This window comes from Molothrus ater, chromosome 10 (assembly GCF_012460135.2).
Source record: "Molothrus ater isolate BHLD 08-10-18 breed brown headed cowbird chromosome 10, BPBGC_Mater_1.1, whole genome shotgun sequence".
Taxonomy (NCBI): Eukaryota; Metazoa; Chordata; class Aves; order Passeriformes; family Icteridae; genus Molothrus; species Molothrus ater.
Window position 1 is genome coordinate 9,982,577 of NC_050487.2, and position 25,006 is coordinate 10,007,582.

General features: G+C 37.2%; 1 protein-coding gene and 1 long non-coding RNA gene across 2 annotated transcripts in view; one reads left to right on the forward strand and one right to left on the reverse strand.

Annotated features, from left to right (window-relative positions):
* The window catches only part of COL4A4 (collagen type IV alpha 4 chain), a 65,008-nt gene that overhangs the window by 27,437 nt on the left and 12,565 nt on the right, over positions 1-25,006 (reverse strand). Inside the window, exons 5-22 of the mRNA XM_054515974.1 lie at positions 21,839-21,973; positions 20,898-20,942; positions 19,134-19,250; positions 16,708-16,776; positions 16,448-16,483; positions 15,651-15,713; positions 15,166-15,201; positions 14,957-14,998; positions 13,950-14,030; positions 12,488-12,541; positions 11,286-11,345; positions 10,628-10,672; positions 9,560-9,613; positions 5,571-5,640; positions 3,995-4,099; positions 3,263-3,427; positions 2,600-2,692; positions 2,107-2,270 (exon numbers count right to left, since the gene is read on the reverse strand). Coding sequence (XP_054371949.1) covers positions 2,107-2,270; positions 2,600-2,692; positions 3,263-3,427; positions 3,995-4,099; positions 5,571-5,640; positions 9,560-9,613; positions 10,628-10,672; positions 11,286-11,345; positions 12,488-12,541; positions 13,950-14,030; positions 14,957-14,998; positions 15,166-15,201; positions 15,651-15,713; positions 16,448-16,483; positions 16,708-16,776; positions 19,134-19,250; positions 20,898-20,942; positions 21,839-21,973 — 1,434 coding nt within the window. The remainder of the gene's footprint in view (positions 1-2,106; positions 2,271-2,599; positions 2,693-3,262; positions 3,428-3,994; positions 4,100-5,570; positions 5,641-9,559; positions 9,614-10,627; positions 10,673-11,285; positions 11,346-12,487; positions 12,542-13,949; positions 14,031-14,956; positions 14,999-15,165; positions 15,202-15,650; positions 15,714-16,447; positions 16,484-16,707; positions 16,777-19,133; positions 19,251-20,897; positions 20,943-21,838; positions 21,974-25,006) is intronic.
* Positions 578-15,468, forward strand: LOC118690089 (uncharacterized). The gene is made up of 3 exons (XR_004980738.1): positions 578-638; positions 12,241-12,311; positions 15,382-15,468. It is a non-coding gene; the product is annotated as an uncharacterized LOC118690089 (long non-coding RNA).

Genomic DNA, 25,006 nt, shown 5'->3' on the forward strand with positions numbered 1-25,006 from the left:
ACAAAGAAAAGAGTTGTCAGTTATCTCCAGCAAGGAATCAAAGTGGGAATTGAAGGGAAAATTAGATATCTATCTCTTGCATGGTTTCCCTAAAAAAGACCAATTAAAGTAACCAAAAGGATGCACTGGTCTCTTTTGATGGTCAGAAATAGGAGTGTGAATGGCACGTGGTCTTTTCAGGCTCTGCCATGTACACAAATACACAACTGTGCTGCTTTTGCATTAATTGATGTTTGGTGAGGAGGGAAGAAGCCACCAACAAAATGATTTTCTTAGAGGAGCTGCTGAGAGCTTCCTCCGTGCCTAGTAGCACCAATCAGTGACTCATTTTGAATATTGACACTTTGCTAAAACACTAGAAAGCTGAACATGCCTCCGTGCACACACATGTTAAAAATGAACAAACCCCGAGAAATCTCAAATTGGAAAACCAAAACCACTACAACAACTGAAAGAAATTGTAATGCCAGAGCATTGGGCCCACAGCTGCACAGATGAGGGACTGCAAATGTAATATCAAATGATTCATTATCTCTTTCCACTGCAGACTTCAACCCATAACCCACTGAGGAAGGGAGTCTCTGGAAGGTGGTGACTGCTGGATGAGGCTGTGCTCCCAGAAGTGAACACAGCAGGAAGTAAGTGATGCTTTTTTTTTGAGAGAGAACTCACAAAGCCAACAATAGAAAATTTCATCTAGTTAGGTACATTATATTCTTAGATGGATATATGGCTTGACAGGTTTAGAGGGAAAAATAAATACTTTTCTATATTTTTATGCTGATTTTTGTTTTCAGATGTCCAAGCAGGGTGTACTATTAGTATCATCTTTGGTCAAGGTCTGATCTTGCAACAGTATATATGGATCAAGACAACCCTGTGAAATTTACACAGAAGTAAAAGGCCACCAAGGTACAAAAACTGGGGTATTATTTAGGCAGCTTCCTCTGCTACTCAAAATTTTTCCCTTAAAAATAGGTGGAGCAAAACCAGTTTATAATGTGATTGACAATTTTAAATCAGGCAGCAGACTTCTGAAAAATGTGTATCTGAAACTAGAAGTGACTATCTGTTACAATGTCTAGATCTTCAATAGGCAGTGATAAGTTATTAGTGTCTGAAAAGAAAATGAAATATTTGGGAAGAAAAGAGAGCAGAAAAATGGAGAAAAATGGTTCATTAGACCAAAGCAGTTCTGTACTGAAGTGAATTATTTCCTTCCAAAGTGATTACTTTGTACTTGTAACCTAAGAACAGCAAAATTCAGGACAAGGCTTCAAGCCTTACTTCAGAGCCACAAGGGCTAAAATATACTCTCAAAAGGAACAAAAGCAGCAGAATCTCACATACACCACTCAGGTAATAGGGTTTTAAGAAAAAAAAAAAAAAGAGAGCAAATGTAAATCTTCCAATGAAACAATTGGAACTTCAATGAGAGCCCTTCCACCTCCTTCTCTCAGACTCACAATGGATTTGTTTGCTTTTTTTTCTTTTGAAAGAACATGTTCTGGAAACTTTTAATCAATTCCTTATGTGACCAAACAGTTCTGCTATTAAAACAAACCCAAATCTCATAAAACAAAAACCAACCAAGAAAAACAAAAAAAGGCACAAAACCCTCTAAACTTGCCCCTCAAAACAACCCAAAAACCCAACCATAATGCAACGGTTATAAATCAGGGCATATCTACCTATATTTTCAAAGAAAAACCTCTCACACACAAGAAAGTGTATTAAAAAAACCTTCTATTTGGCATTATTTTGGCAGGCAGCATCCTGGATATACATTCCATATGTCAGACCAGAAGTAGTAGATCAAAATCACAGCAAGACCAATAAATTATCATATACGGTATTCCTAAATCAGTTGGATTAAGTGATATTTTGAATTACTGCTCACTCTGGGGACTAAGATAAACTATATGAAGCACATTAAAGAAAGTAAGTCTACTCCAAAAGTAAAGGCTTTTTTCACTAGAGTGTAATAAGCTAAAGTAGATAAAAGTTCCAGATAATTTTTCAGGGCACTTTCTCCACCATTCTGCTTAAATGCCTGCTGAGTTGAGAGGTTGATGTTGTTTACTGAAGCTCATGAGAAGCACTCACAGGAAGCCCTGGTGATCCCACTGCACCAGATAAGCCTGGGTCGCCCTTTTCTCCGTGTCTTCCAGGGGATCCCATTTGTCCTTTCCTTCCTGGAGTACCTGCAGGTCCTTGCACACCACGGGCACCAGGAGGACCAGCACCACATGAGCAGAGGCCTTGACTTCCTACATGAAAGTGTCAAAATTACATTAAAACAGCTGAAAAATTACTACACAAAAAATAATGCTGAGCTTTTTCTTTTCTGTGTGAGTAGTGCAGCACATTTAGACCATTTTATCTCATGTTATCTCACCTGGAGAGGATTATCAGTCTCCCTTTACAGTGCTGAGTAACTGCACTAACAGGACTCAGCTGACTCAGAAGCCCCAATGCCAACAGTAACTCTGTACTTTGATGGGCCTCAACCTCCAAGTTGCCATGAACTTCTTGCACATTTAGATTTGACACTCCTGGCAAAGGTTTCATACTCAAATTGTTACCCAGGCCAACTTACCCTTCTCTCCCTTTGCCCCTTTTCTTCCTGGAAGGCCAATCTGACCTTTTGGTCCAGGTTCTCCAGGGATCCCTCTGTCAGTACAGATTACACCTTTGAAAAAACAAAATTTCCAGCCAGTATAAGTCAGGTTTACTGTTTCCCCAGCTTAGGTCATATGTCCTCCTCTCCCTTCTCTTGTTATTCTCACATAAGAAGTTAGAGATTTATTAAATGCTTTACAGGTTGTTGCTTATAGATTATACTGCAACAGACTGTATGGCTAGAATTCATGTTGACACATTGCTTCTCATTGCTACTGTTATTTTTTCTACTTAAAACTTTACTTTTTTCTTTTCTAAAGGATGCAGATTTGGGTTTCCTCCTCAGTATTTTAACTTGAACAGTTAAAAAATAGTCTATTGGACCAAAGCGCTTTTGAAGTTTAATTTTAATATGTGTGTTACTTTTGTGGGTTTAAATCACCCAGAAAACTATGAAAATCTTGAAATCTCACTGATCAAAAGCTAATAGGACAAATATAGTTTCAACATCCCATGAAAACTTTGAAATAGCTGTGAAAATGCACTTTTCACTTCTCTGTATTTGTAGTACCAACAAAAGCAATGGATCTATTAATCTGCAGAATTCTATTCTTGTTATATGAATTGCTGTTGAACCTACTGGGTAGTCCAGGTAAGCCTTGTCTTCCTGGCTGCCCTGGTAGGCCGGGTGGTCCAGGAAATCCTGGTCTTCCTGGGATTGATTCACCTGTTCCAGGCAAACCAGGGTCCCCTTGAAAGCCTTGAGGTCCTGGTGCCCCACTTACTCCTGGCAGGCCAGGAAGACCTGAAAAAAAAGAAAGGTAAACACCCACACAACATGAATGTGAGATATCAAGGAGGAAACTCCAGACCATTCAGGACTGCCCTGAAGAATAGCTTCTATATAACTAATGCTTGAATCCAAATCCTTAGGTTTTTCACGATCCACAAGAAAAGAGGTTCCTGCTGTAGACCTTCAAATGCTTCTTTTCCTCCTTCCCTCCATTATCTCTTTTGCAGACATCCCAGTGACTCCAGCTCCTCATACAGAGCAAAGCCATCCTCAGCACATCCCTTTATATCTTTTTGGGATGGAGAGCAGACATTTTAAGCACAGCACTCCAGACACAGTTATACCGTGGATTTACCATCGTAGTATTCTCCTTTGTCTTCTGTTCCTTTTCTAGTCATTCCTAATGTTCTACTTTTGTTAATTTTGATAATTTTGTTTCTTTTTCTGGCTATTAAGGGCTGAGTTAATATTTTTACTGAACAGTCTTCGATGCATCAAGAAAGACCAAAGAGCAGTTTTCTTTCAGCTGCTTTCTTTCCTTCTGGTGTACAGTTCACATTTATCCTCTACTTCTCTTACTTGTTCCATCATATCCTGGTCTTCCTAGAAGGCCTGAAGGACCAATTGGTCCAACTGACCCCATTTCACCAACAGGACCTGGAAATCCAGGATCTCCTCGTGGACCTACAGAGAATTACAGAAACATGTGAGTTGAACACCTTGGAATTGACAGGTTAAATCTAAATTAAGCTGAAACCAAAATTTTAATTTGGAAACTACACAAGAGTAAAATAACTTATGAAACATTTTAAAATGTGTAACAATTTAATTTTAAGGTGGGAGGATTTGGTAAGTTTTCTATGGATTCCAGCCCATTTCACAAGCACATTTTTAACTCTTTATCGCTTTGTAGAAGTATCTTTGTGCTATGTATTACAAAATGCTGAGAGAAATGTTCAGCTAAAATAAACACATGTAGCATTTAAAATAAATATGGATTTTGTGTTATGTGCTTTGGCAGTACACACAGGGACATAATTGCAGGATCACCTCAGTTGAAATTATTCAGATTTTTAAAAGTATATTTTCAAAATTGCTACAAATAATAAAATTTAAACTTGCAATTGCATAGTGATAAAGAAAATCTGAATCAGATGCACACAGCTTCATTAAATTGGAAAAATAAAATATTGGCAGTAGTTCTGTTCTCTATTGTTCTAAAGGCCTCTTTCTCTGAAGATTGTATCCACTCACACACCATGTACATAACTGAATGTTACTTGAAATATTAAGCATGGGGTTGTTTGTTGTATGGGCTGGAAACCATGGTAGTCTGTGGAAAAAATTTAATTTATTTTAGGATAAGACCCCTATCTAATGGGGAGGTTCTGCTGAACGGGGGTTTTGTAGTAACTTACTTCTGTGATCACAAGAAATTTCTAGTGCTGTACTAGCAATACAATTTATGATGAGCTCTCTGTTGAAATATTCTCACAAGACAAACTCTTCAAGTATTAGATGCAAAAGTACAACCTTGCAGGCAGCAGACCTGTCTGTTCCCCACTGCTTCCTGCTATGAAATAAGAATTTCCACACATTTTTTCACCCATTAGATGAGTAATATGGGTATAAAGGGAGCTGGGACATTAAAACCCAGCCTGTAATAAATTGACAGGTATTCTGTTGGGAGTACTAGTCCCAGGATTTTCCCCCTGCAAATAGGAAGCTTGAGTGTAGTCTAAAATCTGTGTGTTGTGGCAATACTGAAAACAGGAATCCTAAATGGGAAGGCAGGTGTTCTTATCTGCTGTCCATTAACCAGCACGGGCTTATTTTTCATGGATTTTTTTTGTAGCTATGCTTAGGTCCAAGAACAAGAGAATCCTTCAGATCTAGTTGTGACTGTATGCACAAAGATCTTTCTCACAAGCTGACATTTAATGTGACATATGTATGTTTAATGTAGTTCCAGGAAGATCAGCAAGACAAACAAACACAAAAGGTGGCTGAACCCACAAGCAGGGGGGTGGCCTGTGGCCACTGGCAGTATTTTAGGGTTCTGTCCCCTGCACCCCTAGTAACCCCTTTCACACACCTTAGCAAAACAGGTCCTGCCCTTTATACAGCACAAAGACTAGTCAAAAATAGATATAACCTTTTATAGGAAGCGGTGGAGTTCCAACAGCTCCAGGAGGACCTGGGGGCCCTTTTTCTCCTGGATCCCCCTGTAAGAGTCCAACAATAATTTTTTTTAATATACAAATATATGGAATATTTCAACAGTGGAGAGGTAAGGATGTGACACACAAGGCGCAGGAAACTTGATTTTGACACTGCAGCATTTAAAACCAAGCAAAAAAATTTGAAATAATCATTATCTTTCAGGATACCAGTGGCTGAACAGTAATATAGCCATCACACATATCTGACTCTTCAGAAAATGTGACTGCTCTATTTGATTTCATTCATTTATTGTAAATATGACTCAACTACAGTAAATCAGTATCCATTTAATTGAAAAATTTTGATTTAACAACCAATCTGTAATTAAAAATTACAGAAATTCTATATCATGATTAGGATATTACTTCTATGACAGGTAAGCATAAAGAAAGTTTCACTGTCTAACAGCTATTATCAATGGTAAGAGATACTCAAAGCTCTTACAAAAAGTTTAAAACATCTGCATTAGGGAAACATGAAAGTGTTTACTAATGGTGAGGAAAATCACTTCTGCTTTGAGGTTTTCTAGATTAACTTGGATTTTGCTACTCAGAATTGCAAGTGAAGTGGACTTTAGGGAAGTCTTTTGTGTGGCAAATTGTATTAAACCTTTTGCTTTGTAGATTAGAAATCAGCTCTCCTTTTTCAGCAAATGGGAACTAAGAAAACAAGAATGTCAATGTGGGAACTGTGGAGTGAGGCTGCATTCCCAGACTGGACTCCAGGGCCTTTTAGGACACAGTCAAGGACAACTGGATACCCATTCTTACACAAGTGAAAACAAGGCCTCTATGCCTCTTAGCCTTTTTTTTTTTTTTTTTTTTTTAATGCTATCTCTGCAGTAGTTCTGTCACTGACTGCTGCCCTCTTGATCTCTGGCCTGTTTCCTTTGACTGTATCTTGCAGAATGAAAAAATATCCTTGTGTCATCTTTGGTTCTTTTAAACAGGAACATAAGTTTGTCTTTCCTAATGACACAGAAGAGCCTTCTGTGTAGCAGGAAAGAAAAACTAGTATTTTCCTCCTCTGATAAATTTAGAAAGGATTTTGAGCTTCAAAATTAATTAATGATGACAAATAAAGATTTGTATAATGGATGTATTTGGCCCAAGTCTTATATCATTTTCATGCTGATTTTAAAATGACACAACCAGAACACAAGAAAGAACTGAAGAGTAATGAGCCAATGTCAAACATGTCTGGTTTTGGTATCTCAAGTAATAAATTCTGGTTGTGGTCTCTGAAAATCTGGTTATAGGCTGTTAGGGCTAATGACCCTCTTTGGCTGGCAGCTGACTATTGGCTGTGTTTTCACCATTGGTACACTCCTACACAATGGCATAGATCTCTTTAGATTATTTTGTTGATTGATATTGTTTTCTCTTCCCACAAAAACTTCAGGAAACTCAACTTGCTGACACTTTATTAAAAAAAAAAATTGTGTTGCCAGCATCCAGGCTTAGGCATCAAAAGCTATGGCAACAATTCATTGAAGTCCACTCTGCTTTTAGCAACAGTTAGCATTTTTTAAACAAGAAATGTACTTTCAGTGCAACTGGGGTATTTTTCTGAGTTACATTCACCTTAAATCTGAATGCTTCTTAGATTTTCTATGAATATCTTTGTTTCAGAAAAATCTACACAAGGACAGGCTATTCCCAGGAGAAGTTATAATCATATTCTTGTTCCTTTGGTGCATGTGAATTTTAGTGGATCATAAGCAACAGCTGGTGAGGGCAGCTGAACAGTTGATGCAGTCTGGATAGGTCTGCTCCTTTCAGGAATAATCAGATTTCTCCAATGGTTTTCCAATCAAAACTACAGCATCTGTGCAATCACTCAGGATTTTGCATATCTGTAGTAGTTACCCTTTTTTTATTAAGTTGTGTCTATAATTGATTTGATTTCTTTTGCTCTGAGCACTAGCAATTGTAATTTCATCTTTCTGATTCATTACTACAGGACTTCAACCATTTCCCTGGCATAACCTACCAACAATTAATCATGTTTTTGTTTACTGTTTGTAGTGTTAACTGATGGCGACTCAGGCTGTGGGCTAATCAATGGAGTCTGAGGAATGCACTATTCTGTCTATAAAATGACTTGTCTCAAGTCTGTTAATGAGGCCCTGAATTAAAACAATATGTATATCAGGGTGAAAACTTTTTAACAACAAAACACTTAGGATTTGATTCTAGATTTTGGGAGTATTGGACTGCAATGAATTTTCTGCTTAAATCTGATATACAATGTTTCAGTTTAATTAGTATCTAAATTATATCACTGTGTTGTGAAGTTGATAACAGCCAAAGGAGATGAAAAGTAACACCTGTGGGAAATTTTTTCTCCCAGGGTATGACCACATAATTAAAATCTGGGCTGAAGAAGCTGGTCTAGCATTCTCCTAACTTTGAAAGTAAGTCTGTGACTAAGCCAGATGTTTTTATTGTACTTTTACTTATTTACTCTATGTCTTTGTCATTTCTCATTTGTAAACATGCTTTGAAAAGCTGTCTGTTGCTTTATATTTGTGTGGTTTCTACTGTGTTTTTAGCTGTATACTACTTATGACAAGTTTGCACCAGCCACAGTTTACTTCTTTGTGTCACCACAGATTATGTAGAGCATGTTCCAGTCTTCATCTTTAGTTTATAACAGAGGTGATTTTTGTGAAAATCTCTTGAAGAAAATCTACTGGCTTTTATGCAGTTTTCAAAAAAATTATTTCAGAAGAAAATAAACATTCCCTGACTTTTGTATTCCAGAATATTTAAGCCAAGTTCATTAGCATCACTATTTCTGCAATAATGTTTTTGTCCTCTGTACTGCAATAATAACTTTGATGAGCTTTTTCAACCTTGGTGTCTCAACTGATGATTCTGTCACCCACCTTCTGCATTGCAGCATTTCTCTTCTCCTCTTGGTCATACACTGTAGACCACTTGGACCCTATCCCAGGACTCCTTAGGCCTTCCTCCCTGTCTAGACTCACTGCTGCCTTGCTCCCTCTAGGGTAGCATCCAGAACTGCTTTTTTCTTCTGAGTGTGCTTTAGGAAATATAATAGTTCCTTTCATTCAGGTCTTTGGTGTTACTCAGAATTACAACATGATTCAGTAATCAGAATTTCATTTGTTCTGCAGCCTGCAGAAGAAAATTCATAAACTTCTGTCCTGAAATACCACTAGACTGACACCTGGATCTTCTGACATTGTTTTAAGCATCTCTTCCACACTTTAAATATTTTTCTGTTTCACTGCTTAGCCCTGGGCTGTGACACCTACACTTCTAATCCCTAGTGGAAAGCAGCAGGTATTGTAAAATAAAAGTTAGTGTCATCTAAGTGAGCCAAAGTAGGAAATGTTTAAACACAGCTGGTGTGAAGGAGTCCATTTCCTTACCATTCTGGTAAACATCTTGGAACAATTACTTAAGTGAACAGACTGAAAACATGCCAAGAGATTTTGGTACATCATGCAAACAGGTCCATCTGAATGTAATCTTGCCACCTCATTTGGGGCCAGTTCTCATCCTCGTTTATAGGATCATGCTATTAACTAAATAGCAGCTTCCTTTACCTCCCATACCTCCCTGGGAAATGCAGCTCAGCTGTGAATACCTTGCAGAGTACTACAATTCATGGATTAGGTAGCTATCCTGATATACTTACAGATAACTATTGGGATCAACAATTCCTATGGTATGAAAAATAGAATTTCCACTCTCACCTGTACCAGCTAGGAATGTTTTCTTACATTGCTGTTTACTACCATGGTGATGAATAACTATAACTATCATGAAAACAGTAAGCATTTACAGAAACTATGACTGTATAAAGGAAAATGTCCTGATACGTGGGTATATTTGGGAGGAAATACTGGCACAGAGGGGGATTGGGGTGTGAATATGTCTCGTTTTTTACCTGAATGCCTGGATAGCCAGGTTGTCCAGGAAAACCAGCAAATCCTGTTTCACCCTGGAAAGGAATACATAAACACAATTTGATTAATCTGTTAAGACATAATTAATTGAGTAAAACCCAGTAAACCCAGTTATACAGTACTGTCATGTTATAATTGTGTCCAGAGAATTCACTGGGTTTGTACAGGAGGTGGTGTTTCACCGACTCTCCTGTGTTGGAAAATTCACAGCCTGTATTGCCAGGTTATTCAGACAGTGCTCAGCAGATTCAGTGAAGCTGGGGCACAGAATTAGCTGGAATACATACCAGCAGTCTCTGATAGACTGTCTGCTTAATACAGCTGAAATTGGTTTGCTGCTTGCTGAATGATTCTCTTAAACTATTGCATAGAAAGCAGCTGCACATGAGCTCTCTTCTCTTTTTATGATTTTCTAATATACTCATCCAGCCAGTACTCAAAGTCTTTAGGTAGGCAGGAGTGAAAAACAAAGTGAAAAGTATTTTTGCAGATAAAACAGTCACCTGGAACATAACTCTAGAGGCAAATATTTATACAGTAATGTGATTTAGAACAGCATGATCACTATCTTAACTAGAGTTGAGCAAGATACAGATCTATATACATACATCTATTGTTCTTTATTCCAGTAAGATCTTGTAAGTTCATAAGTAAAATTTAGCAGACTTAGCATCACTGGAATTTCTCAAGCCAGAAACATGAACAAAACATGCATGCACCACAAAATTACACAAACCATGTCACCATAGAAAACTAAGTTAACATGCTGCATAACTTTTCTATTATGCTGTATGTGTGTCCCACTGACTTTTCCTCCTCCTTGCAACTTCAGATTCCATTAGGAAATTTCAGCCATATTTCAGAGTGGTAGAAATTCAAAGACACAGAGTTCATGCAGCTTCTGTGGCAACAGGTAGTAGAACAGAAAAGAAGGAATGCAATCTGATCTGTGAAGTATGTGGAAATTCCAAATCTGCACAAATCCACAGAAAACAAAATCTCATTGATCCCACTGTTCAGGGAACTGCTTATACTTTCTGCCTTCATACCTTCATTCCAGGAGAACCTGCAGGTCCATAAGAACCAGGATGACCCTGATAAAAGCAAGTAGACTGTAAGCTACAACAGTAAAAACTTATTTAAAATTAAACCTATTCAGAACTGCTGATAGTTAATGTTACATTGCTAAATATTACTTGGGATAGCTTCCAAAACCTTTGAAAAGCTTTTACAAATAGTTTCTGTGAGAAATGGACAAGAATTAGAACTATAGACCAAAGCAAACCAGTCAAGTTTTCACTTAATTTTTTTACCGTATTGCATCAAGCACAGTAGTGGAATGCTGCTGCACTTCAGCAGTGTTAGGCAAATCCAGCACAAGTAAAGTTGCAGTGAAAAACTGCCATCGACACGTATGGAGAACATTAAAATTACTGTGTTAGTACTGTACTGTTCCAGAGCAGCTTTGTGCTGGTCCAAATATTTAGAGGATAACCCTACAGATTTACTTTCTTTCCAAGGAAAGTCTGTATGAGCTTATGTTTAAGTCTGAGACAGGGTAAATCCCAGGGCAAGTCTCCTAAATATTCTATACAGGAAGCATGACAGATTAGTTTAAAAAATCCTTAAAGTCTTTCTTGAAATTGCAAACTTGAACTGCCTAATTATAGTGAATTTATGATATAATTTATTGTGCAACTTTCTTACCCGCAATCCAGGGAATCCAGGAAGGCCTTTTTCACCTTTTTCTCCTCTCCCAAGTATGCCCTAGAGCAGTCAAAATAGTTATTTTAACCAAGATCAGTGAAGTGTGCCATACATTTTAATTTTTGTGCATGTTTACTAAATGATGTATACATTACATAGATGGATCTTGTTTCACTTGTGAGGCTCAGTCACTGGGGCTGACTTCACACAGCATCACCAGCAGTGCCTAAGTAGCTCCAGTTATTTGAGGAACCTGCTCAGGTCTCTTCTCTAAGCTTCATATTATTTCAGCTGTTGAATTTTTATATATTTTTCCTAAAGTTTTGGGCATTGTTGAGCTGCTTCAGTTGATTTCTCTGCTCCTGCTTATGACTAACAAGTGCATGTATTATCATCTACATAGACAACTAGTACTGGAGCATGCATATAAAGCCCATCTTTTTCAATGTAAATAGTAAAGAAAAAGATTAGCTTTGTTCTCTTTTCCAGTGCCAAGTAACAGTGGTCCTTTATTGATGGAAAATGAGCTTCTGAAAAAGTGCCAGACTTACAACTCAGAAATGTGATGTTTATGCTTCTCATTTCTTCTCTTCTGCTACAAAGCTGAATAAGTTTTAAACATAAACTAGAGTCATTCTTTTGTCTCCAATTTCCTCTTTTTTTCTGAGATCTGACAGCTTCCTGTCTATGGATTTTCCCCTTCTGGCACTTCAATGTTTAAATTGATCATGTTGACAGAAAGAAAAGACAATGTAGAATAGACAGTAAAAAGCAACCCTCTCTCCAAACAGGTGACTCTGCCTTCTCTACCCTTGGGGTTCTCCACAACGTTAAGTTAAAGTCTTCCTTCAACCTTCTGTGGTGAATATACATCATTCCCCACTAAGAACACATTCAGATCAGCTCTGTTTCTCTTCTTGAGGAAAAATAATCTGTACTTGTATTTTCTCCACAGTTCTAATCCATTATGTCAACAGAACAACTGGCAACAACACAGATTTTTTGCTACCAGGCAACACTCAATAGGTATGTATAAAACAGACTCAGAAAGATTTTCCAAAGGGTTTTAAATATTTTTGCTTTCACACTGATTTAGGCAGTGATTAAATTTCACAGCAAAAAATGCTGTGCTTTAGAAGTTTAACATAATAACCACACAAGGACTTTGCCAGCACCATGAAAAAAAAAGTCCCATTACTTACTTTGGGTCCACGTGGCCCTCTGTATCCTGTTACCCCAGGTAATCCTTTTTGGCCCTACATAGAAAAGGAAAGTTTTTGTGTATATTAATATGCAGGATATGCCTATGTGCTGCTTAACTTTTTTAAAGTCCTACTCTGAATTAGAAGTGTTAAACAGTATGTTTTTAAGCACTGGGTGTATTTCTTTATGTGTCCTAGACGGAAGAAAAACATTTATGTACTTATCTTTATTTCTGTTAATGCTGTCAAACCAGCATAAGGACTGTGGAGGGAGATTTATGTATCTTTTCAGTTCCAAGGATCTACAGGTCAGGGCTTTGTTCCTACAAATGTGCATGACAGTAGTTCTTTTTTTAATTTGCTGCTCTTGGTTTGATGCAAGTACTCATAAGCATAAATCTACACTTTTGAGCACAGCCCCAGTCTGAATGGCTGCTTACATAGCCATGATTGTGTTGTTGTAGAGCAGCAAATGTCCCACTTCCCAGGAACGTGGGGAGTTTATGGAGGTTCTTTTGGTCCTTTCCCTCTCTTCATACACCTGTATAGCAGCTGTTTGCTTGATCAAAGCCCAAGGTCCAACATGTTCTACTGGTTCCCTAAGTTGAGGCTGCAAGGAGCTGGCAATGCCAACTTCACCTTTTCATTTGTGTATTTGAGGAAATCAGACTTGAGGGTGCAGAGGACTCTGTAGCAATATAGGGCACTGTAACACAGTTTTTGTTTAAAGAAAACATGGGTTACAAATAATCTAATGTTCCAAATCACTCAGCTGTAGCTATGGTAGGTGTGATCTTGAAGAAGTACAAGTTGTTCAGGAAAGTTGCGGATGCCCCATTCTTGGAAATGTTCAAGGCCAGTTTGGATGAGGCTTTTGAGCAATCTGGTCTAGTGGAAGGTGCCCGTGGCAGGGGGTTGGGATTAGCTGATCTTTAAGGACTCTTCCAACCCGAATAATTCCATTATTCTGTGATAAAACTTGCAATAAAAATTGACAACAAAATCACACTTAATTTCTATATTAAAAAGAGCACCCTAGAAGGATTAGGGTTAATTTAAAACTGTAGATTGGAATACAGTTGCTGGTGATATGCAAAATTTATATTGTATTAAATAAGTAAAGTATTAGTGAAGAGCCACAAAGGGATTCAATAGCAAGGTAACCAAATTTGCCAAGATGCCTGAAACATGATTTGCTAATGACAAAAACTGAAGGACACTAAAGCAAGGGCAGTATCTCCTTTCTGCATCAAGACAGTCTTCCCTCCAGAACGTGAGCTAAAGTACACGTGGGGTGTTCTCTCCTGAAAGCTTGTAGGGAGGGTGCTGAACACAGGATTCTGCTGCAGCTGGTGGTTTCTTACAGAAAGACAGGTATATCTTATGCCATCCTTGCAAAAATTACATCACAGGATTGTACTTGCAAAGTTGAGCACTGTTAAATATGATGACAAATTAACACCTTTTGTCCTTTGAACAGCTGAGCTCCAGGAGGTCCAACTAACAGTGGTGACCCAGGTGGCCCAGGCAGTCCAATGTCGCCCTGTGGAAGCCAAAGCAACAGCAGAGATGTTCCATGCAGCATTTCAGTGACACTGAGCTTGTTTTCCTGTTGTACCATAGCACTACATATTTCTGTACTCACTGAAAATGTATTAATTACCTGCAGATAAAGGTTTGCACTGAGATCTGTAAGCCTCTTTACCATCTGCCCAGATGAGTAAGGTTGACAATCTAATCTCCTATTCTCCTGACTCATTAAAAATGATGTTACAGCTAAGGAAATAAATGAGAATGCCTGGCTCCTGCTCCAAATCTGCTGTCAGATAGTAGTTACAGGACTGTCAAATCTCTTATGTGTACATACAGTCTCTCATGTTCTAGACCAAAGCCTTTGAGCACAAGACTTTGTGAATGTGAAATGAAATTATTGATTTGTTGTGGAAAGTTGTGTATGTTAGACACTTGCACAAATTCTAAGAACTGATTGGACCAATTCATAGAAGAAATATCAAATATTCCACATTGGTTCTATATATCCTGAATATGCTAATATAGGAGGAGACTGGCAAAGAACTATTATTATGTGCTTCTTGCACCCTTTCCTTGACATCTGTTCTGCACTTAGCAAGAGATGAGATTCAGGGACTGATCTGGTCCAGCCCCTGTCACTAAGTAATCACAAATACTGTTGTGATAACCTAGGCAGTGTCTGTTCAGAATGTATGGAAATGCTAACTAACACTGAGGGTTGCTTTTCAAAATCTTCAGAATGTGCTTGATTCCTGAATGCAGCTCACTGAAGGAATTCCTTCTGCTCAGAATTAATTGATTCAGTAACTTCTTCTGTTCTAAAATGATTAGCAGGACACAAAGCCACAAATGAATAGGTTCCAGAGAACTCAACAAGACTCTAGTATTCTTCTAACTCTATAGCAAGAATATATTTAATATCATTTGTTTTCTCACCGGCTCCCCCTTTTGTCCATCCACTCCAATCCCTGGATTTCCCTAATTGATAAAGAATGTACACAGTTTCAGCATGATCAGAAAATATTAACATTAGAGTTTAATCAAGTAACTCTTTTAAAAAACTTGTTAACAAATAAACAAAAGGAACATTTCAAATACTTGTATAAATTATTATTTCACTAACAGCTTCAGAAGTTATTTCCTACCTGTTCACCTGGCAAACCAGGGTAACCTGGAACACCCTTTAAAAGAGAATGAAGACAAGTCAATATGTCTGATTTAGACACAGGTTTTGAAAATTATTTCCTCTTGCTCCTAGGACCTAGAGGCATAATTTTCTCTTGGGGTGTACCTATTCAAAGTGCAATTTACTTCACTTGCTTTGGCTGACCTCTGGTTTCCCCCTTTCCTGTCTCCCACAGGTGGTCTTGGGAAAAGGGGTTAAGCAGAGAGCACTAGGAGCATTTCTCCATAACCACAGACTGCCAGGATGAAATATGTTCACGCAGACATGGGAAGGAACAGCATATTCCTCAACTTCCAAACTCATAAGGTAAAGCAAAAATCTATCTTATTACCTGCCTCAAAAATTACTTTTAGGCTTTGATTCACATTAAGGCAAGTTCTAAAATGGGTAGACAAGAATGAATGCATATCCTAAGGCAGGGCTGTATAACTGTAGGGATCTTACAGGAAAGCCTGGATGGCCTGGGTATCCAGTTGGGCCCGTTGTACCTCTTGAGCCCCTAGGTCCCTGGAAAAGATTGAAAAAGGTCTTTTTGTGAACACAGAAAGAACTTGCCCTTTCCCACACACACCCAGCCCCTCTAAACTACCTTGGACTCAGCCTACTGGCCACTGGATTCTACCCACAGCCTAAAGCTGACACCATGCCTGAAATCTCCCTGTGACTAGAGCAGCCCATCACCAGCTTCTGGGTAATACTGGACAGGGCACAGTTTTGTGTTATTAATGCATTGAGAGCTCACTTTGTCAGCAATTGTGCTACGGTGCAGGGACTTGATACAATTCATCAGTGAATGCCTTTTTGAAGGGTATAACAAGAGGAACCCAAAGCCATCAAGAATGTGATTCAGCAACCAAATTACACTCTCTCCTCTTCTTTCATGTTCTTATGGCTGGAATATCATAGAGTGCTACTTATTCTTGGAAGACCCATCAGATATTGTAGAAGAAGATTTCACATCTTGAATTTCACAGGAGAAAATATTCTGCAAATACCAGGGCAACAGCTGCTCCACACACAGCTAATGCAGGTGAGGATGGTCTGTTTCTACTCCCTTTCAGCCAACATGAACTAGCCATGGGAACAGACTATACAGACTTGATGTTTCTCAGACTTTATTCTGGAATTTTGCTATTTAAGGCAGACAGAGAGAAACCCCAATATTTCTTACCATACTAAGGAGAAAAAATTGAAGGTCTTCAAGACAAAAAGCAGTTATAGAACCCACTGACTGTACTTACAGGCAGGCCAGGGGGTCCAGGATCACCTCTCTCTCCCTGTAATGACAATCATTTAGCAAATGAATCAATTCAAGCTTTCTTGTAGGTATTTTCTAACTTTACAGATATTAAGACCATAAAGTAGCTGTTAAGAGTTGTATATGTGTTTTTAATTTTTTTTCCCACTAAGTTTTATAACTAGTGAGGAGTAATGGAACGATTACATTAACCATACATATTTCCCTAGAAATAGATGATTTTTTTCACAATCAAATACTTACCGGAAGTCCTTTTCCAAAATGTAAAATATACACTGAATTTCCTTTTTCTCCTTTTTGCCCAGGAATTCCCTTTAAAGAAAAAGAGTCTTTTAAAACATGATCCACTTACTGATATCCTACATTTCCATGGAGAATGTATGATAACTTCTCAGGCTGTGACTTTCTGGTGCCCCTGTATCACAAGGTAATCCACTAGGATCATGACTGATCATTTTATCTAACAAAACCTTCTGTACAGTTGAGCAAACCAGGTTCCCACAGCTTCTGGACTCCTCCTCTGTTTAGGTGCTCCTTAGCCTTTGAGTCCTTCAATATTCTACAATCTTCACAAATCTTGCCCTTAGTATCAATATGCCTTCTTTTTCTTTCAGGGAGGCAGTGGTTTTAAGTACTAGCACTCTGCCTTCCATGAAAGTTCATTGTGTGATTCAGAAGAATTTGAAGTGATACTGCACATAGACAAAAAAATAAAAGTATGGACTGTATTAGATGCATAGTATTCAAGATTCTGAATGTTGAATTGTTATTTCTGAAGTTTTTCCATTTGAAATCCAAATACAGTGGATATAATTTAACTAAGTTAACCACTTGAATACTGAGTTCAATAAAATGGGACACTGTCAACCACTTTAAAACTGTACTGGTACAGTGTTCATATCATCATAAACTGTCTGTCCAAATCCTGCAGTCAGAATGAAACAGGGAAGGTATTTCTCCCTGGAATGGTACAATAAAAGGAAGAATTACAGCTGTCTACAGCTGGATATAGCTACAGTAGATTGGATACAGATTGCAGGTGTAAACAACAGCTGCTAGGGAACACATTAAACAAATCAAAAGTTGTTTTTATCTTTAGTTATATGTGGTCTCTTGTATAATAAAACATTTTTGTTAGATTCAGTTTGTTATCTTCTGTGTGACTTAGGCAAGGCCTTACAGATAGAAATTACTTTATTTTCCAACAAGGTCAATGAAGTGAAGCCAATGTATAGGTATATGGCGTTAAATACAATGGTACAGGACAGTGTGATAAATAAGAATTAGATTAAAATGTTGGCTGTAATGTACAGTCAAGTTAGCACCTGGTGCAAGAAATAAATTTAAAAATAGGCAATCTGCATAGAGAGGTTGGAAGAGCATTCTTGCACACAAGCAATATGGTTACTGTGTGTTGTTTTTCTGGGTAGCCAAATGAATTTGCCCTGCAATTTTAGTATGCAATCCAAGGCTACATGCCTATTATGTCTCCTGTTCTTGTAGGTTGCAAATACTTTTCTAGGCCTTCCAAAGAGCATGCTCCCAAAATTGGTAGGATTTTATGCTGTCCCATGTTCCATTTTTCTTTTATGCCACTTGTCTAATTACAAAAAGTAAAACTCTATTTTGAAGACCATAGTACGTAAGAAAATACAGGTGAAATTAGAGTTTTAGCAGAAGTAACAAGTTACTTGCAGAGGTATTACAAATGAGGTTATTACTAAGTTTATAATGTTGTGTCTTTCATAGCATGAAACTGTATTTTATTCTAATTGTTATTATCTTTGATAACATCATTACACTCTTGCACCCTCTCCGCATTTTTCAAATGGCTGAATTCAGCATTTTATTTAGCTCTCACTAAACACATTTGATTCTTCATGTAAAGTGCAGTTGTTTTTATTGTGTTACTTAAAAAATTTCAGGGAAGCTGTTAGATCAACTAATCAGCTCTTATTCATACAGAACTAAAACTTGTTTTTGCAATAAATCAAAGACTGGTGACTAGACCTGTTCAGCAAAATTTCTTTGGAGCTACAGTAATTTATTTCCCTTAATGACAAGAATCTTTTTATCTTAAGTAGTTGAGTACTTAACACAGCTACTTAAACAATTTTAAAGTGCCTTCCATTTTACCAAAAAAAGTAAACAAATATTAAAGTACTAATTTCAAACATTTTAACTGTGGAACAATCTCTGCAAATATAGATACATATCTAGGCAAGACTAGGAGTGCACAGAGCACATATGTGTAAAAAAGTGGTATCAAATCTTAGAGTGAAATTAGGACTTAACCTTGTTGAACCTTCCACTTATTTCTAAGTCATCTCATGTATGTCCCAACCAGTAATGCTTTTAAGAAATTTCAAGTACTAATGAATGGTAAGGTGGTTTCAAACTACTCCTTTTCAGCTGGAGTGGCAATTCTGGGCAAACAAGACAGAATTTAACTCTCAAGGCAGCCATATGTACTTCAAGGATACAGAAGCTTATTTCACTTTCAAGCTTCATCTGTTAAGGCAGTGCCTTACTCCCATTAACCTGAGTAAGAATTCCTGGGAATTCCCTGTGCAGCGCTGTAAAGCTGATGCCACAGTGTAAGAGTGATTTGAAGAGCTGTTAGCTTGGAGGGGAAATGCAGGTGCACAGTGGGAATGCCTTTCACATACATAAGGACCTCTTGGTCCCATATAACCATTTTCTCCTGGGAATCCTGGGTCTCCCCTCGAGCCATTGCAGCCGTCCAAACCATGCTTTCCTCGGGGTCCTTCCCTTCCTGGGAGGCCCTGAAAGACAGTTTAATATTGATGAGAAATACACCATGACTAATGGGAAATTACTTTTTAAATTAACAGAACAGTTCAGAAACAAATATATCTCAGATGTGAATGAGATGACCGCTGATGACCTCTCACAGTGGTGCTGGTTTCATATTCTTTTGCATTAGAAATGTCTTCTATTCTGAATAGATTTTTTGTAGGGTAGAACAAATGAGCTAAGTCTTTTGTTTATTTTTCTTTTAATTCTGTTAATAAACTTCTCTTTATACCCTTAAAAGTTTTGAGCTGTTTTGCCCTCCTCCTAATCCATATCTCACAGCAGAAAATGAGTAAATAATTCTACTGGGTGCACTGGCAATTTGGCCAGCACTAGACCCACTACAGCTATAAAGCTGAAAAAACCCACAAAAAACACCCCCCCAAAAAAAAACAAAAAAGAAAAAAATAATAATTTCAAGCAGCCTCATGCTTTTTAATTGTTAGGATAAAACAAGTAAAAAGAGGACATAGCTTGACCCAAGCACACAGAAATTACAGAGATTGTAGTTTTTCTAACCTAGTAATAGCTAACCAGTGTCCAGATAAGGATTAGTTCTACTAAAAATTAGGACTTGGGCAATAAAACAATGAGATTTTCTTGGAATTATCTTCCTGTTGGAGAAAAAAAAAAATTGCACAGAATTAAAGATTTTTGTAATGACAAAATATTAATTTTGACGCAAAATTTTTCTTTGGAGGAGAAATCTGAAAAATCATTATGAGAGTATCCTGGTCATTTACCTGAAACACTTTTGTCAATTCTATCTTCTTCTTGTCTGTAAATGCTTCAGTCTAATTTGTGGACACTGTTTTCAAATGAATATTCTTTGCAAAAAAAATATACATTTCTTGGGAACACTTCCTCTTTTTGTGCCAAATTTTGAGCTTGTGACCTCTGCACTACCCAGACATTTTGGCAACAGTCCCACTGTCAAATGTGGACAGCTGACAAACAGATGCCACAACACCCACTCAGATTTTGGTTCTGTTTTTACTTTCAAAATTCAACATTTTAACTTTGTTTGATCCACATGAAACTGGTAGCATCACAGGAATTCAGTTCTAGCAGAGTATTTTGAAAAATGCATTATCTAAGATACTATTTCACCAATTTTCACGTTGAAAAAGACATTAATAAAAATACATTATCACATGCTTATAAAGACATATTTAGGACCCACTTTGCTTATTCAGTCCCTATTCAGGTTAAAATTACTGGACTCAGTGGTTGAGTTTCTTCCTGCAAAAGGACTACAAGCAAAAATCAGAATGTTTGAACAAAAAACAGTGCATTGTTTGAGATATTCTCAGAGATGTTAAGAATGAACCAAGCAAACTACAATACAATGTATTATAGAACCTGAGAGAAGAAATACTCTGCTTTTAAGCCTAGTGGTAGTCTCTGCCTTCACTGCCCCACTCCTGCATGAAAATTCTGTACTTTCCTCTTTGGGATTTGGTGGTGCTTGTTATCAATAGGAAACACAGCTGAAGTTAACCTAATTATTTTATGTTTTTTCAAAACATGTAACTCTCTGAGAGAAATGTTAGAGGACTTGCTATGAATTTATGGGATCTGTAATTTTTATAAAGAAATATTTGTTTGATACGTACAGGAACACCATCTAAACCTGGAAATCCTGGGACTCCGGTTGGGCCCTAAAAACAGGTGATATGAAAAAACAAAGTCGATGATGGTCATCACTTAAAAAGAATGAAAAACAAGAATATGTGCTACTATATAGCAAGAAACAAAAAACCAGTCTTGTTTAAAATATGAATCAAAAGCCATAATTTTCAGAAATTAAGTATCTGAAAAAAACTTCTACGGACCTAGCAGAAGAGTAGTGCCAACAGTTACCCATGTTACAGGTGGTACAAACACCTAATACTCAATAGCTATTCATCCTCCAAAGATTATAAAATGACAGAACAGGAAGTTACCTGTAACTTATAAAATATTTCTGTACATAATTTCACAATCCTACTCCTGTTTTGATAAAATTTTTGTTACAGCATTTACATTTTTGTTACAGCATTTACATTTCAGGTGTGCTAGATACTAACATTAGTGATTTCACTCTGAGATCAGCTAAATTAGACTATTAAAACTAATATGAATACCAAGGGCCAGGGATTGTACAGATATGAAAGATATTAATCTGAACTGCAATTTATACTCTCTAAGTGGTAATAAAATTCTGTTTAGTGCAGCATTTTTAAAAGCACCATACTGCTCCCTCCAGCTCCACATTTCTACACATTCTTTGAGATTAAGGAGGATGATGTGGTATGTGACAATCAGAGTATGTCCACCATATTTTACATCTTCTGACAATTCTGCAATCTACAGCAAAAAAAAAAAACAAAAACTCCTGAAATATTTTTTATTTTTTCAAGAATTAATTATCTGTAATTAACTTCTGTGAGAATTTTGTGTGAGCAAGAGTGTAGTTTGGCAAATGCTTTTTGGTCATTCAGTTTCTGTTTCACTTATCAGCATTTAACATTACACACTGTATATACCTAAAAGAGCTGTCTGTGGTGTTTCCTACCTTATCACCTTTTTCTCCAGCTGGCCCAGGCTTCCCATTCTCACCTCTCTGTCCTTTCTCCCCTGGCAGACCAGCTGGTCCTGTAGATCCCAAGGACCCAATCGGACCTTGAGCTCCCAGCTCACCAGGCTGACCCTGAAAAGAGTCCAAAGAAGTGAATGAATACTGTTGCAAACCTCACAGCAATTCAGAGATGACCCTGTGCATAAAACAAGGCTTACAATGTACAAATATTCATGATTCAAAACAGCTGCTGGACAGCCTGCAAAACTGTCTCATGAATAAGCTGCTGTAAGACCTTCAAATTTAACAACTTGCTGAAGGTGATCATTTCTTTTCACCTTCATCAGGTCTCCAAGACCACCTCTCTGAGATGCTTGGGATAACCTCCAAGTCTTCCTGGCTCCAGCAATTTAAGTATCACCTTTTGCAAGCCTAGGATTTCAATGAGCATTGTGATTTCCCACCACAAAAATGAGGAGTCCTTTTAAGCAAAGGGACTTTGTACACAATTAGAACAATCTCGCAAGTTCCCTCTTTCGAGTCATGATATGCCAATTAAGTTTTTCTAGCTCACATTTTTCATAATCACTCTCATATCTTAGTGCCTCATATTAAACTTGTGAAGTTCCTGGAGGAAAAAAAAATTAGTTTACATATAGCTATATAATAGCTAACATATTTACAGAAAGTATCCATTTTAATAGATTGTGTTAAAATGGTTTGGGAGGTTGAAGAATGTAATTTATCTATAAATGGCTCTAAATTGAGCATTTGTACCTTCACTACCATGCAATCTCCATAGATTTCTATTAACTTTTCCAAGATAATATACATTCTCCTAAAGCAAAATTGCTCCCCATGCCAACTGGACTTTTCAGTCTATAACACTGGTGTGCAGTTGTTTCAGATGTGTTGCAGTTTTTGTTCTGTGCTGTTCAACTATGCAATCATAGATTCAAAGTGCTGAATGAAGCAAGCTTTCTAATCAGGCTTCACATGTGAGCTGTCTACACTTCCACCGTACAAAAATCTATGTATTTGCAGGTCTTTATTTTGCTTACATATCTTTTTCATTTTATATCATTATCCTTGTTTACCTATAACTTGTTCTGTTTCCAAACTGAAGACTGTTTTGCTTTCAAGACTTCATCCACTAATTATACTAAATTATTAGGACTATAATTAATTCTATTAGTTACACAGTATGTATAATCAATCAATAATTTATTATAGTATAGAATTTATGATTATAATTAATTATAATCCTGTATTTTAAAAGAGAGGAAAAGGGAACTCCACACATTCCTGAGAAAACCATATGGCATTAGGACCACTTGAGGGCAGTAAAAGATATTTCAGAATTCACAGAAATAACAGACTATATCTTTACTTTTATGAATGGATTGAAGGAAGAAAAAAAGATGGAAATGAAAGACGATTGTAAGAAGATATGTAGCTTCAGGAAGCAAAATAACTGAATGCGTTCTTCTCAGTGTAAACATTTCAGCAGGCTGAATCTAGCTGGACAAAATCTTGTGAATTGCAGCCAGGGACTTAAGCTTCTTTTACTTTTTATTTATTTTCTCATTGTCTTTAAAATCAGTGTGATTTGACAGTGAAAAGAAGTGAAAAAATATATGGTATGCATCTTTCAATCAAATCAACAAAACAACAGAGAAGTTAATTTAATACATGTTTGAACAAGAACATATTATAGGTTCCTTCCCCAGTGGAAATAGGGCTGGATGACCAGTGGCCCTTAAACTATGAACAGGAACTTAGTCCAGAGGCTGGAAAAGAAGTCCTACACTTAGAAATAAGGACCACCTGAAAAAAAGAATCCTCATATGAGTCATGTTCCATTTATCTTTACTTGCTCCTCTCACTTCAGCCTTGATCCTGCTTCCAGAGAAGGCACTGCCAAAAATTCCAGGGCAGACTTAGCATGTTGTCTTCTCTAACAGTTACAATTTTGTGATACCAGAATTTCAGCAGTGTAAAATATTGTGCAAATTAAGTGCTACTGGTATTAAAAGCCGATGATTCTGCATCCTTGTTGATGATTCTGCATCCTTGTTAACAGTGAATGGACTGTTGGGATTCTGGGTGTTGAGTGTTTGCTTGCATGAGCAGTTGCAGCCTGTCTACTCACAGAGCCCTGCTCATTCTATGTTAGAATGAATTAATTAATTGAAGTACTTCTAAGGTAGCTATTATGCCCTTTAAATACTTGATTGAAAAAAATTATTGGACAACCATTTTAATTAAAGCATCGTTTTGAGTACAAGGGAAATGAATCAGACAAATAATATAATAAAATACAAGTCTTCAAACCATTAACTTTACTGGAAGCGGCATGGCTTTTTATTTCTCTAAACTATTACCTTGCAAAATGCAGCATTCATCAACAGGAAAAGAAAAGCATAAGATGTTTTGCACTAATTTTTGCATTTGTCTTTTTGTGCATTTTGTTGATAACAGATTTCTGCACCAACTTCAGTATTTTTAATTAATAGTGTATATGCTCTGAATTCAAGAGTTGAAAGAGAAAATTTTCAAAATATGTTGTATCCTTTGGACAGTTAAGAAACATGATTTTTATTGCACTCAAAAAAAAGCTGAGACACTGTAGGCATTCTATGGTAGTTATTATAATTAAAAAATAAACACTTCTAGGGCATGTAGTCCTTTAGGTTGGTAAAATGTCTTAATTTGCAGCTACACTGTGAATTTAATTGACTTCATGGTCTTCAGTGAAGGTAGTGAAGTCATAGAACAGAGTCACTGAATTCAGAATTCACAATGGGTTTGGCAGCTGATACAACTTTAGCATGCCATGTGAAGCTGATGGATTCTCTCTCTTTCTTTCAGCTCAAAGACTGATAATGACTGGAGCTTTGTTAAGACCAAACCGATACCATGCCATAACATCTATTATCACATCTATTATTTGTGCCCATCCAATGTGACTACCACAGCATTACAGTCTCAGGACAGCTGTAAAAATAAAGAGGATGAAGGTAGTCATGCTCATGTGGAAATGACAAATTAGCTCAGATAAAATGAACAGAATATTATGCCTGCTCTGCCATCTGATGCCAATAAATTCCTCTAGGTTTTCAGTGCCTTGTTAATTGTCTAGGTCAGGAGCTACCATGCCAAGAC